General features: G+C 33.9%; 1 protein-coding gene across 7 annotated transcripts in view; it reads left to right on the top strand.

The window, feature by feature from the left end:
- The window catches only part of CADPS (calcium dependent secretion activator), a 943,138-nt gene that overhangs the window by 538,399 nt on the left and 391,760 nt on the right, over positions 1-12,979 (top strand). For all 7 annotated transcript variants that reach the window (XM_053720994.1, XM_053720992.1, XM_053720993.1 and 4 more), the window contains exon 10: positions 4,388-4,496. In XM_053720994.1, coding sequence (XP_053576969.1) covers positions 4,388-4,496 — 109 coding nt within the window. The remainder of the gene's footprint in view (positions 1-4,387; positions 4,497-12,979) is intronic.

Genomic DNA, 12,979 nt, shown 5'->3' with positions numbered 1-12,979 from the left:
ATGCATGACTTTTACTATGGGTTGAACGCATATGTCCGATTATCAAAAGCACATCAGCATGGAGAATAAAAACTATTTTTATGAGCAATATACTGTAATGTATGTCTCTCATACACATCCAGAACCATGTATAGTGAGATAAATAGCTCTCAAAATAAAATTTGCCTTTTTAAATTTGTTTGCAAGACCTCACAGTGTTGCCCTGACTTTGTAGTTGTCTCTGAAAAACAGTTATAACCTTTACTAGAAGCATTTTTTTATTTTAGAAGTATATTGCAAAATTCTTCTGTTTAAAACTTAAAATGCACTCATGCACATTTCAATTTTGACCTTTCTATTTATTTATTAAATGTTTATTACAATGAATATAAATTGAATTAAACTATTCATTTATTATTTAAGAAATGTTATTTTTAACCAGTGTATTAGCACGATAGTTTCTATTTTTACAAAGAAAATATAATTCTTGATCCAGAATATCTATCTTGTATGTTCTTATTGCTGTCTGAATTCTATGGGCTCGATTTACCAAAGCCCTACGGCTGCAAGTTCTCACAAGAACTTGCTCGCCATAATTTATCAAGCAGCGGTCACCAGACCGCCGCTTCCTGGCGAAATTCAATCTCCGCGGTCGAGTCCGACAGAGGAGATTGACAGCTCCTGCCCACGCGTGATTGGCTGTGCGCAAGCAGGGGGCGGGATTGCACTTGAGCGCAAAATTGTGCTCGTGTACATTGTTGATTACCTGCGGGTAATTTCGCCCGGCCACAGGCGAGCTTATACGTGCCCCTGTATGCCTCAGCTTTGATAAATCTAGCCTTATATGTTATCATAATAACCTAATGCATAGCCTTTGCTTTATTTATCCCTATTTCTGTTGGTTAGAAATTCTGTCTATAAGCTATCCTATTTAAAGGGACTCTGAACCCAATTTTTTTTTCTTTCATGATTCAGATAGAACATGCAATTTTAAGCAACTTTCTAATTTGCTTCTATAATCAATTTCTCTTTGCTCTCTTGCTATATTTATTTTAAAAGCAGGTAACGTAAAACTTAGGAACTGGCCCATTTTAGGTTCAGCACCATAGATAGCACTTGCTTATTGGTGGCTGACATTTAGCAAACCAATAAGCAAGCATAACCCAGGTCCTGAACCAAAAATGGTCCGGCTGCTATGATTTACATTCCTGCTTTTTAAATAAAGATAGCAAGAGAACAAAGAAAATTTGATAATAGGAGTAAATTAGAAAGTTGCTTAAAATTGCATGCTCTATCTGAATCATGAAAGAAAACAATTGGGTTTAGTATCCCTTTAAAATCATAAGCCCTTCTTTTATTATTCATAATTTTCAGAAATTGCTATATTCTTTAATATATGTGAATGTTTCTATCATGTCATTTCACTTCTCCTCAAAACTATAAACATTAACCCCTTAATGACCAATGTATTTGTTAAAATCTCCCTGATTGGTTCAGAAGGATGTGGGGTGGTACACAATGAGGAAGAAAGCCAATCATCTCTCTGCAGATGCACCATGGGCCAGGCTGTGAGAATAGCCTAGGTTAGTGATGACGAACCTTGGCACTTAAGATGTTTCAGAACTACATTTCCCATGATGCTTAGGCACTCTGAAGGCCAGTCAAGCATCATGGGAAATGTAGTTCTGGTCTAGGTTTTCTAAGGATCTGTGTGCTGAGAATTGCACTTATCTGTAGACGTCTAGACAATTATATATGTCAGCACAATTGTTAAAGGCCAGGACTGTGTGATGCATATACATGTCTCAGTAGTTGATAAGTAGTTGAGGTCATTAGCTCATGCTGTTAAAGGGGCACAAATCCCCTAAATTTTCCTTTCATGATTCAGATAGAGCATACAATTTTAAACAAAATTCCATTTTACTTTTATTATGAAATGTGCTTCATTCTCTTGGTATCCTTTGTTGAAGGAGAAACAATGCACTACTGGGAGCTAGCTGAACACATTGTGTGAGCCAATGGCAAGAGGCATATATGCGCAGCCACCAGAAGCTAGCTCACAATAATTCATTGCTGCTCCTGAGCTTACTTAGGTATGCTTTATAACACAGGACACCAAGAAAACAATGCAAATTTGATCATAGAACTAAATTGAAAAGTTGTTTAAAATAGCCTGCGCTATCTGAATTATTTAGGTTTAATTTTGAATTTAGGGTCCCTTTAAAATAGAAACTATTTTATTAGTCCTTCTATGAATATTTTCTAGTATGCTTTTAGCTTCTGTAGATGAGGTCTCCAGAATTTTACACAATATTTAAGCCTCACTTGAAGTGCCATATGTACTAGATATGTGCAATTCGTTTCGGATCGATTCGGAAATTCGGCAAATTCGGAGATTCGGAATGAACCGAATTTCCAAATTAAAATACTGCCAAATTTACCGAATAAATCCGAATTAGTTCGGATTTATTCGGTAAATTCGGATGGCCATGGAGTACACTAGTATTGTACAGTATATTAGGTTATATCACTCTGCTATGGGTTACACCTAATATACAGTACATAATACTAGTCTAATCCCACCTAACACTTACCGAAATTCCGAATTTTCGAACCGAATCCAGCCGAATTTCTTTGAATCCGAATGAATCCAAAACGAATCCGAACCGAATCGATTCAAAATTTTCCGAATTCGAATCGATCCGAACCGAAATTCGAAAAATTCTGAATCGATCCGAACCAAACTGAATTTTTTCTAATCTAATATGTACCTCTCTTTTTCAGCTATTTACACTATTATCTATTCAACAGACATTCTACCATTTTTGCATAAGCATATACTGTAAGGCAGGTGCCTAGGGAGGCAGATTTTTGAAGATGGCTTTGTGGAATTCTGCAGCTCCTTCATGTTTATTTATTAAGTAATTTTACTATTTGTCTTGCTGGTGGTCTAGTGAGGGGTGCATAGTTTCACCATCTGAAAATATTCCAGTACTGCCTAGCACAATCCTTGGTGGGTTAAAGTGAATAATGTGGAATTTTATGTAATGCAGCACCATTTACCCTCATTGGACTGGGTCGGCAGATTTTTAAATGCATGGGGCATATGGTGAAACCATGTGGCCTCCAATAGACCTCATGGATTATTGGAGTGACCTCAGTTGAGGGGGTCATTAATCCTGATAGATGTGGTTAATAATGCTGTGTAAGCAACTGACAAAACGTTAAACACTACTGTTTGTGGCTGACAAGGAGTCAAACACTGCTTTGTGTATGGCTGATAGAAGTTGATCAAGCCTGGCAGGAAGGAGTTAATAAATAAACTGCTTAGTTATGTGAAATAATATGGGCAAATTATGATACAAAATTGGTGGGTGGGTGTAACTATGGGGGTCAACAGATTAGACTCTAATAGGACAACATAAAACCTACCTGGGACATGAAACCCAAACTTTTCTATCATGATTCATATAGAGCATGCCATTTTAAACAACTTCTGTTAACATTGTCTTCCTTCTCTTGTTATCTTTTGTTGAAAAGCAAAGAGGTAAGCTCAGGAGAATGCACATATCTGGAGCACTATATGGCAGCAGTTTTGCAAAAATGTTATCGATTTGCAAGAGCACTATATGGCAGCACTATTTCCTGCCATGTAGTGCTCGAGACAACTACCTAGGTATCTCTTCTACAAAAGTATTACAATGGGAATGAAACAAATTTAAGAACAGAAGTATTTTTTTTTAATTGCTCTGTCTGAATCACAAAAGAATATTTGTGGGTGTCATATTTATTTAATGTAAGCTATTAGATAGATTCAACATAAATTATTAGATTGATTTAAAGGGACACTCAAGTCAAAATTAAACGTTCATGATTCAGATAGGGCATGCAATTGTAAACAGCTTTGCTTCGTTCCCTTGGTGGTATTTTTGAAAAGCTAAACCTAGGTAGGCTCAAACTAATTTCTAAACCGTTGAAAACAGCCTCCTAGCTCAGAACATTTTAAAAGTTTTTCCCAGTTAGACAGTACTAGTTCATGTGTGTCATATAGATAACATGGTGCTCACTCCTGTGGAGTTATTTAGGAGTCAGCACTGATTGGCTAAAATGCAAGTCTGTCAAAAGCACTGAGATAAGGGGGTAGTCTGCAGAAGCTTAGATACAAGGTAATCACAGAGGCAAAAAGTGTATTAATATAAACGTGTTGGTTATGCAAAACTGGGGAATGGGTAATAAAGGGATTATCTATCTTTTTAACAATAAAACTTCTGGTGTAGACTGTCTCTTTAACATAAATTATTAGAAACCTATTGTCCAATCTGGATTTAAAACAATAACTGCAATTGTTTCATGTAATATTCTGTGATTTCCTGCCTAATTGTTCATTGTTTTAATGTTTTTTTTATAGGTTAGTCAATATACGTTTGCGATGTGCAGTTATCGGGAAAAGAAAGCTGAACCTCAGGAACTGTTGCAACTTGATGGATACACAGTGGACTATACAGACCCACAACCAGGTAATATGTCTGGGATACATCAAAGCAATATCTTTTATATTTGCATAATATATTTAAGCAATTAAGCCCCGCATTGCAAAAGATCTGCTCACAAACATCTCTGTTAAAAAGCATTTTACTGTCATTTTGTTTGCAAAATGTACATATCCCTAGCAATGCCTGTTTAGTATTTTGTATCTCCTATTTTATTACTGAAAAAGACAAAAAAAATCTGTTGACAACAATATGCTTAAATAAGTCCAGTAGTTGTCAGCTAGGGATGGTTTGTCGTTCGAATCAAATTTCGAATGTTTACATAACATTCTAACATTCGATTTTCGAATTTTACGATTACATTAGAAAATATTTGTTTAGAAAAATTCAAATTTATATTTGTTATAGTATTTCTAATGCTTTCTTTAAATGTAATATTCGAATTATGCAATATTCTATATAAAAACATTCAAAATTATATATTTTATTATTATCAGGTATTTGTAGAGCGCCAACAGATTCCGCAGCGCTTATTTGTATCTATTATGTATCAATTTACTAGATTCCCTCCCTGCAACATGAACTATTGAACTTCTGGATAGTATTTGTTAAATAGAATGTTAAATTCGAAATTTTGAATGTGGACATTCAATATAATTATAAACATTCAAATTCGAAAGTGACATTCGAAAACTGTAAATAGCATTCGATTAAAGAATTTTTAATAAAATTAGTTCTTATCAACATTCGGATTTATAATTCGAATTTCGGTCATAACATTCGTTCTAACATTCGAATTTGGAAATGTACACATTCGCCCATCCCTATTGTCAGCATATCAAGTTAGTTAATCACTTGATATATTTCCAAATCTGAAAGTCTGTAACCATCATTCAAAGAGAAAGTCTGTGTTCTTTCAAGAAGTCAGTAACCTTGTTAAATTCAGCATGTGAAGGCAATCCAATAGCGTGTGCAAATATGCCAAGTTCATTAAATGGGATTGCATTGTGAAACAAGACCAAGACTATATTAGAATACACAGTAGAATGAAAAATGTGTGCACAGCAATGGTATGCGCACCTCCTTGTGGTTGTTATGCAGCCTCACAGGTCTTAGGTCGAAGCACTCTATGGCCTCCTCCACACCAGGCCAGGTAGTACCTCTGGATTCCTCCTCTGTTACTCAGGAAGCACCACTCTGAATTCTCCAATCGTATCAAAAAGTCTATGGTTGCCGGTTAGACAACAGCTCTCTCCAGCTGTAACATATGACAAGTAAATGAAGAACCAAAAAACAATTGCCATTTAACTGCTTAGTAGTAATTTATTAATTCACACTTGCTAACAAACAGTGTGCACAGGCTTGTAGAAAACGAACTGACACATATCTTGCATGCACACATGCGCTTCCTCAAAGATTGTTTGTTTACACAGTGAAGTCTATTAAAAGAAAAGCCAATCCAACTCATTGATGATATCAGTCAAGATGATAACTCTTATTAGACTATAACATATTACACAATGACTAGTGCTGAAGTACATAAATTATATGCTACTTTAAGGCTTATATCATTTAGCTATATAAACAAAATAAATAAGTAAAATAAAACTCATATATATATATATATATATATATATATATATATATATATATATATATATATATATATATATATATATATATATACAAAACTTAAAATACCACTTATAACAAAAGCAAAAAAGGAAAAATAATTCAACCAAAAAATATACATCAATATTCTTGATTCTTCTATGTATCAATATTTTTTAGGATTCACTATAAAACAAATTAATGTTGTCTACAACTTTTTATTTTCTAAGAGGATGAATAAGTCTATCAGGAATCAGATTCTACAAATAAATCCACATCATATCTGCTGTAAATCCCTTTGGGATATTTGGTATCTAAAGTAAATATCCAGTAGACAGCTAGTCTGTCTCCCCTTTTGATATCCTTTACTTTTCTTTTTCTATACCCACAAATTAAAAGAGATTTTTACATCTTCTCCATGTGTGCGAAACTGTTTTGTCACAGTAGTCTTAGGTATACTTTCTTTAAGTAAGAACAAATGTTTTCTTATCCAGTCTTTTAGTGGTCATGTTGCAATGCCCACATATTGTTGGGAACAATGTTGGCACTTGATTAAGTATATTACATATCCTATTGTACAATCAATTCTACTTTCTATTGGAAATATTTTACCAGTTTGTGAAGAAATAAAAGTGTTGGTTTTTTTGGTGTAAGAGCAGCTCTTGCAGGGTTGTCTATATCTGTAAAAGCCTTTAACACTACTTAACCAACTCAGCTGAGGACTTTGAGAGGTTTATTATGAAAGTGCTGCTTTATCTTATCTCCTATAGTAGATGCTCTTTTTGCAACACATTTTATTTCTTTATCCATAACTGCTTCCATTTGTACATCATTATGTATAATAGGCAAATATCTCTTATCTTTATTACAAATATTGTAGTTTTTCTGCTATAACTAGTAGAGGACACTACCCTCTTTGGCTCAATAGCTTGTTTCTCTTTTTTGTAAATTTCCACTTCAGGGAAACATAGAATTATATGGTTGCTTCATTGATGACTTGGTGTTGATTTAGCAGAACGTACAGGTGAAACTTGAAAAATTAGAATATGGTGCAAAAGTTCATTTATTTCACTAATGCAACTTAAAAGGTGAAGCTAATATATGAGATAGACTCATTACATGCAAAGCAAGGTAGTTCAAGCCGTGATTTGTCATAATTGTGATGATTATGGCTTACAGCTCATGAAAACCATGAATCCACAATCTCAGAAAATTAGAATATTACATACAATCAATAAAACACTGAAAAGTATAAGCATGCATACTGTATGTACTCAGTACTTGGTTTAGGCCCCTTTTGCAGCAATTACTGCCTCAATGCGGTGTGGCATGGAAGCTATCAGCCTGTGGCACTGCTGAGGTGTTATGGAAGACCAGGATGCTTCAATAGCAGCCTTCAGCTCTTCTGCATTGTTCGGTCTCATGTCTCTCATCTTTCTCCTGGCAATGCCCCATAGATTATCTATGGGGTTCAGGTCAGGCGTGTTTGCTGGCCAATCAAGCACAGTAATCCCACGGTCAATGAACCAGGTTTTGGTGCTTTTGGCAGTGTGGGCAGGTGCCAAGTCCTGCTGGAAAATGAAGTCAGCATCCCCATAGAGCTTGTCTGCAGAAGGAAGCATGAAGTGCTCCAAAATCTCCTGGTAGATGGCTGCATTGACCCTGGACTTAATGAAGCACAGTGGCCCAACACCAGAAGATGACATGGCTCCCACTTGGTTTCCAAATGAGATGCAAAATTTGCTCTCATCAGGAAAGAGGACTTTGGACCAATGAGCAACAGACCAGGTCTGTTTTTCTTTAGCCCAGGTAAGATGCTTCTGACGTTGTTTGTTGTTCAGGAGTGGCCCATGTCCAGGATCCGTCTGTGTGTGGTGGCTCTTGTGAAAGTCCCCAACACTTTTGAATGGCCTTTTCCTGACAATCCTCTCCAGGCTGCGGTCATCCCTGCTGCTTGTGCACCTTTTTCTTCCACACTTTCCCCTTCCACATAACTTTCTATTAATGTGCTTTGATACAGCACTTTGGGAACATCCAACTTATTTTGCAATTACCTTTTGAGGCTTTCCCTCCTTATGGAGGTGTCAATGATGGTTTTCTGCACAACTGTCAGGTCAGCAGTCTTTCCCATGATTGTGATTCCTACTGGACCAGACTGAGAGACCATTTAAAGGCTCAGGAACCCTTTTCATGTGTTATGGCTTAATTAGCTGATTAGAGTGGGACACTTTGAGCCTAAGAATATTGCACCTTTTCACAATATTCTAATTTTCTGAGATTGTGGATTTGGGGTTTTCATGAGCTGTAAGCCATAATCATCACAATTATGACAAATCACGGCTTGAACTATCTTGCTTTGCATGTAATGAGCCTATTTCATATATTAGTTTCACCTTTTAAGTTGCATTAGTGAAATAAATGAACTTTTGCACAATAGTTTCACCTGTAGATGAGCATACCCCACAGTCATTAGTTGATTACTTGAATAGGAACTCATATAAATCTTCTAAAATTTAAATATGAAATACATAAAACAAATATTCATTTCCTAGATTAACTTTTATTTTAGGATGAAGATGCCAAAATCAACACTTTGGAAATTAGAAAACCTTTAGCTCGAAATACCAAACATAGAGCAGACTCTTTTCATGCTCCAAATATGAAAAAGGGTATCCTGAAAGGTCAATACATCAGAATACAGAGGAATTGTATGACTTTGGAGAGTTACATTAGTCAAGCTAAGTCTCATACAAATAGACATGTGGAGAGAGGCTATAATAGACATGTTACTTAAAGGACCAGTCAACACATTAGATTTGCATAATCAACAAATGCAAGATAACAAGACAATGCAATAGCACTTAGTCTGAACTTCAAATGAGTAGTAGATTTTTTTATAACAAATTTCAAAGTTATGTATATTTCCACTCCCCTTGTACCATGTGATAGCAATCAGCCATTTACAAATGCATATACGTATAGTCTGTGACTTCTTGCACATGCTCAGTAGGATCTGGTGACTCAAAAATTGTAAATATAAAAGACTGTGCACATTTTTTTTAATGGAAGTAAATTGGAAAGCTGTTTAAAATTACATGCTATATCTGAATCATGAAAATTTAATTTAACCTGAGTGTCCCTTTAAACTAGAAAAACAAGTAGCTGAATGAGTCTACAAAAGAGACAAACAAGCTATTGAACCAGAAAAGGTAGTGCCCTCTACTAGTTATAGCAGACACTACTACAATATTTGTAATATTTGTAAGAGATGTTTGCCTATTTTACATAATGATGTACAATTGAAAGCAATTGTGGCTAAAGGAATAAAATGTGTCGCAAAAAGACGCTACTATAGGAGATAAGATAAAGCTTCACTTGCATAATAAACCTAGTACTCAGCTAAATTGGTTAAATAGTGTTAAAGGCTTTTACAGACCCTGCAAGAGCTGCTCTACCACCATACAAAAAACAATACTTTTAATTCTTTACAAACTTGTAAAATATTTCCAATAGAAAGTAGAACTGATTGTATAACAGGATATGTAATATACTTGATCACGTGCCAACATTGTATGTGGGCATTACAACACCCCCCCTAAAAGACAGGATAATGGAACATTTGTTGTCACTTGAAGAACATATACCTAAGACTACTGTGGGGAAATATTTTTGCACACAAAGAAAAGATTTAACACATCTCTTTTCATTTGTGAGTATAGAAAAAGTAAAAAAAAGGATATCAGAAGGGAGACAGACTTGCAAAGCTGTTAAAAATGGAGGTCTACTGGATATTTACTTTAGATACCAAATATTCCAAAGGGATTAACAACAGATATGGTATGGATTTATTTGTAGACTGATCTAGTTATTAACTTTATCTGATTCCTGATAGATTTATTTATTCATCCTCTTAGAAAATAAAAAGTTGTAGACAACATTAATTTGTTTTATAGTGAATTCTAACATATATTAATAGCTAGAAGAATCAACAACATTTACTGATGTATATATTTTGTTTTAATTATTTTCCCTTTTTTAGTTTTGTTATTAGTGGTAATTTAAGATATATATATATATATATATATATATATATATATATATATATATATATATATATATATATATATATATATATATATATATACACAGTGTATATATATATATATATATATATATACAGTAAGTATGTATATATATATATATATATATATATATATATATATATATATATATACAGTAAGTATGTATATATATATATATATATATACAGTAAGTATGTGTATATATATATATATATATATATATATATATATATATATATATATATATATATATATATATATATATATATATATATATATATATTAGAGTGTGTTTTATTTTACTTATTTATTTTGTTAATATAGCTGGTTATCATAAGCCTTAAAGTAGCATAGAATTTGTGTACTTCAAGACTAGTCATTGTGTAATATGTTCCAGTCTAATAGGAGTTGACATCTTGACTGATGTCATCAATGAGTAAGATTGGCTTTCCTTTAAATAGACTTCACTGTGTAAACAAACAATTGCGTGAAACGAGTCAGTTCATTTGCTACAAGTCTATACACACCATTTGTTTGTTACCAACTGTGAAGGAATATATTGCTACTAACCATTCGAATGGCAACCAATCTTTTGGTGATTCACTTCTCATCTTTTATGCTGTAACACATTATGCACAGAATTCAGTGAGCTTCTTCCCTGATCAAGCAATCACTTACTAGCTTTTTGGAGGGTCACTGTTCTGAATCATGCAGGGTGCACTTTAGCTTCTCTGAAGCACTGAAAAAAAACACAATTCTCAGCATTAAATTACAGGAACGAATATTAAAATGATATTACTAGAAAATTAAATATTACAATTATATTTTTTGTACTACATATGATTAAACATTGGAGGTTAAAGGGGTATGAAATTAAAAAATAAATTTCCCCACTAAGTAGTTTATTTAATTATTATTACCAAACCAATCTAGCAATGTAATGTTGAATTATTTCTCTGCAGCACGTATTTTGCTTATATTAAAGAAAGGTAAGGTTCTGGAGGATCTAGCGGCCTATAGACCTATATCATTTCGTAATGCTGATTATAAATTATTGACTGCCACCATCGCAGCTAGATAAGCAGTTCTGGTGGATAAAATTATTCATCCAGATCAGACAAGATTTATGAAAGCAAGAAATTTGTTAAACAATAATAATAATAATAATTCAGAAAGTCTCATCCTTTTTAGACTATTTCTGGAATCTAGATCCAAAGAAAGTGGAGTATAGACAACATAAAGGTTCAGCTATTCTTACCGTGGACGCGGAAAAAGTGTTTGATGCAATTAAATAGAACTATCTATTTGTAGCAATAGAGAAATTTGGATTTAGAAATCAATTTGAGGAATTCATTCAGAAGCTTTATAAAAATCTGATTTCATATTTATGTATTAATGGCACATTGTCACCAAAGATACATCTCAGGAGAGGTACAAGGCAGGGATGCCCTCTCTCTCCTTTACTTTTTAATTTAGCTTTGGAGCCATTCCTATGGGTATCCACAGTTTAAAAATTCTTCTCTTTGCAGATGATTTACTTGTATTTCTTGATAATGCTCAGCAGACGATTCCATTACTTTTACGGTTATTCCATGTTTTGTTGTCATTTTCTGGCTACAAAATAAATTTTGACAAAAGTGAACTATTATGGCTTATTAAAGAGAGAACTAATTTTGTGGTTCACCCATTTAAAGTAGTAGATTAATTTCGTTATTTAGGTATAATACTGCATAGAAATCCCCGGAAATTGGTACAAGTTGAATTTTGATCCATTGTTAAAGAAAGTTAAATCTGACTTGGAATCTTGGTCCTCTCTCCCCATTTCTATCTCGGCTTGTGTTAATTTGATAAAAAATATTATTTTTCCCTGGATACTTTTACAAAATCTTCTATTTCTATTATCAAATAGAGATATTCAAGATTTATATTATTGGAAGTCTACATTTATTTAGGGTAATAAGAAGCCGCAGATTTCATTAAAAAGATTAACGCAAAAGAAATTAATAGCTGGTCTGGCATTACCTGATTTGAGATTACATAATTGGGCATCATTGGTTAAAATCGCTTTTGACTGGATTACAGAGCTGAATCGATTTGTTTCCTCTGAGCTTGAATCTTTTTTGGTGGCACCTTTCTCGTTAAAAGCGATTTTACATTGCTCAGGGAAAAAGTTACCATCTAACGCCTCAAAGCTGATTTCTATAAAAAAAATTACTAGAGCCTGGCATAACATTTGTGGTACATTGGAGGTGTCTCCAGCATTAGTTTTTACCGATAGTGGGTAACCCTGAGTTTATGCCTGGCATATATCAAGAAGTATTCAGGCACTGGATTGATCAAGGCCTGATTTATGTTCATCAAATTTTTTCTCCAACTCAAATTTTGACCTCAGAATCTTTTCTTCAAAAGTTTAATCTTCCCAGGTCTAATTTATATGCCTATTTCCAATTGCGGCATTTTGTTTTCTCCCAGAAGTGGGATTATGAAGCACTAGCCAGTTGGTCCGTTATCAAGAGTGTCACTCATATATTTGCGGCTGGTTATACATCAATATCAATTATTTATGATATTATGTTGGCCAAACATAATTTATATGTAAATAAATTATGTAATTTTTGGAGGGTTTTTTCCCTCTCCGTAGAGGAGGAGAGGATTAAACAAATTTTCTTGGCCCTAGATACATTTCAGATCTCCATGACATGGAAAGAATCGCACTTAAAACTAATTAACAATTATTATTTATCTCCAGATAAAATGTTGAGATTCTATCCATCACAATCATTTGGCTGCCCACGTTGTTCATTTATTAAGGCTGAT

This window comes from Bombina bombina, chromosome 7, assembly GCF_027579735.1.
Source record: "Bombina bombina isolate aBomBom1 chromosome 7, aBomBom1.pri, whole genome shotgun sequence".
Lineage (NCBI taxonomy): Eukaryota > Metazoa > Chordata > Amphibia > Anura > Bombinatoridae > Bombina > Bombina bombina.
Note: the sequence above shows the minus strand (reverse complement) of the source record. Positions and strands in the feature narration are given on the sequence as shown.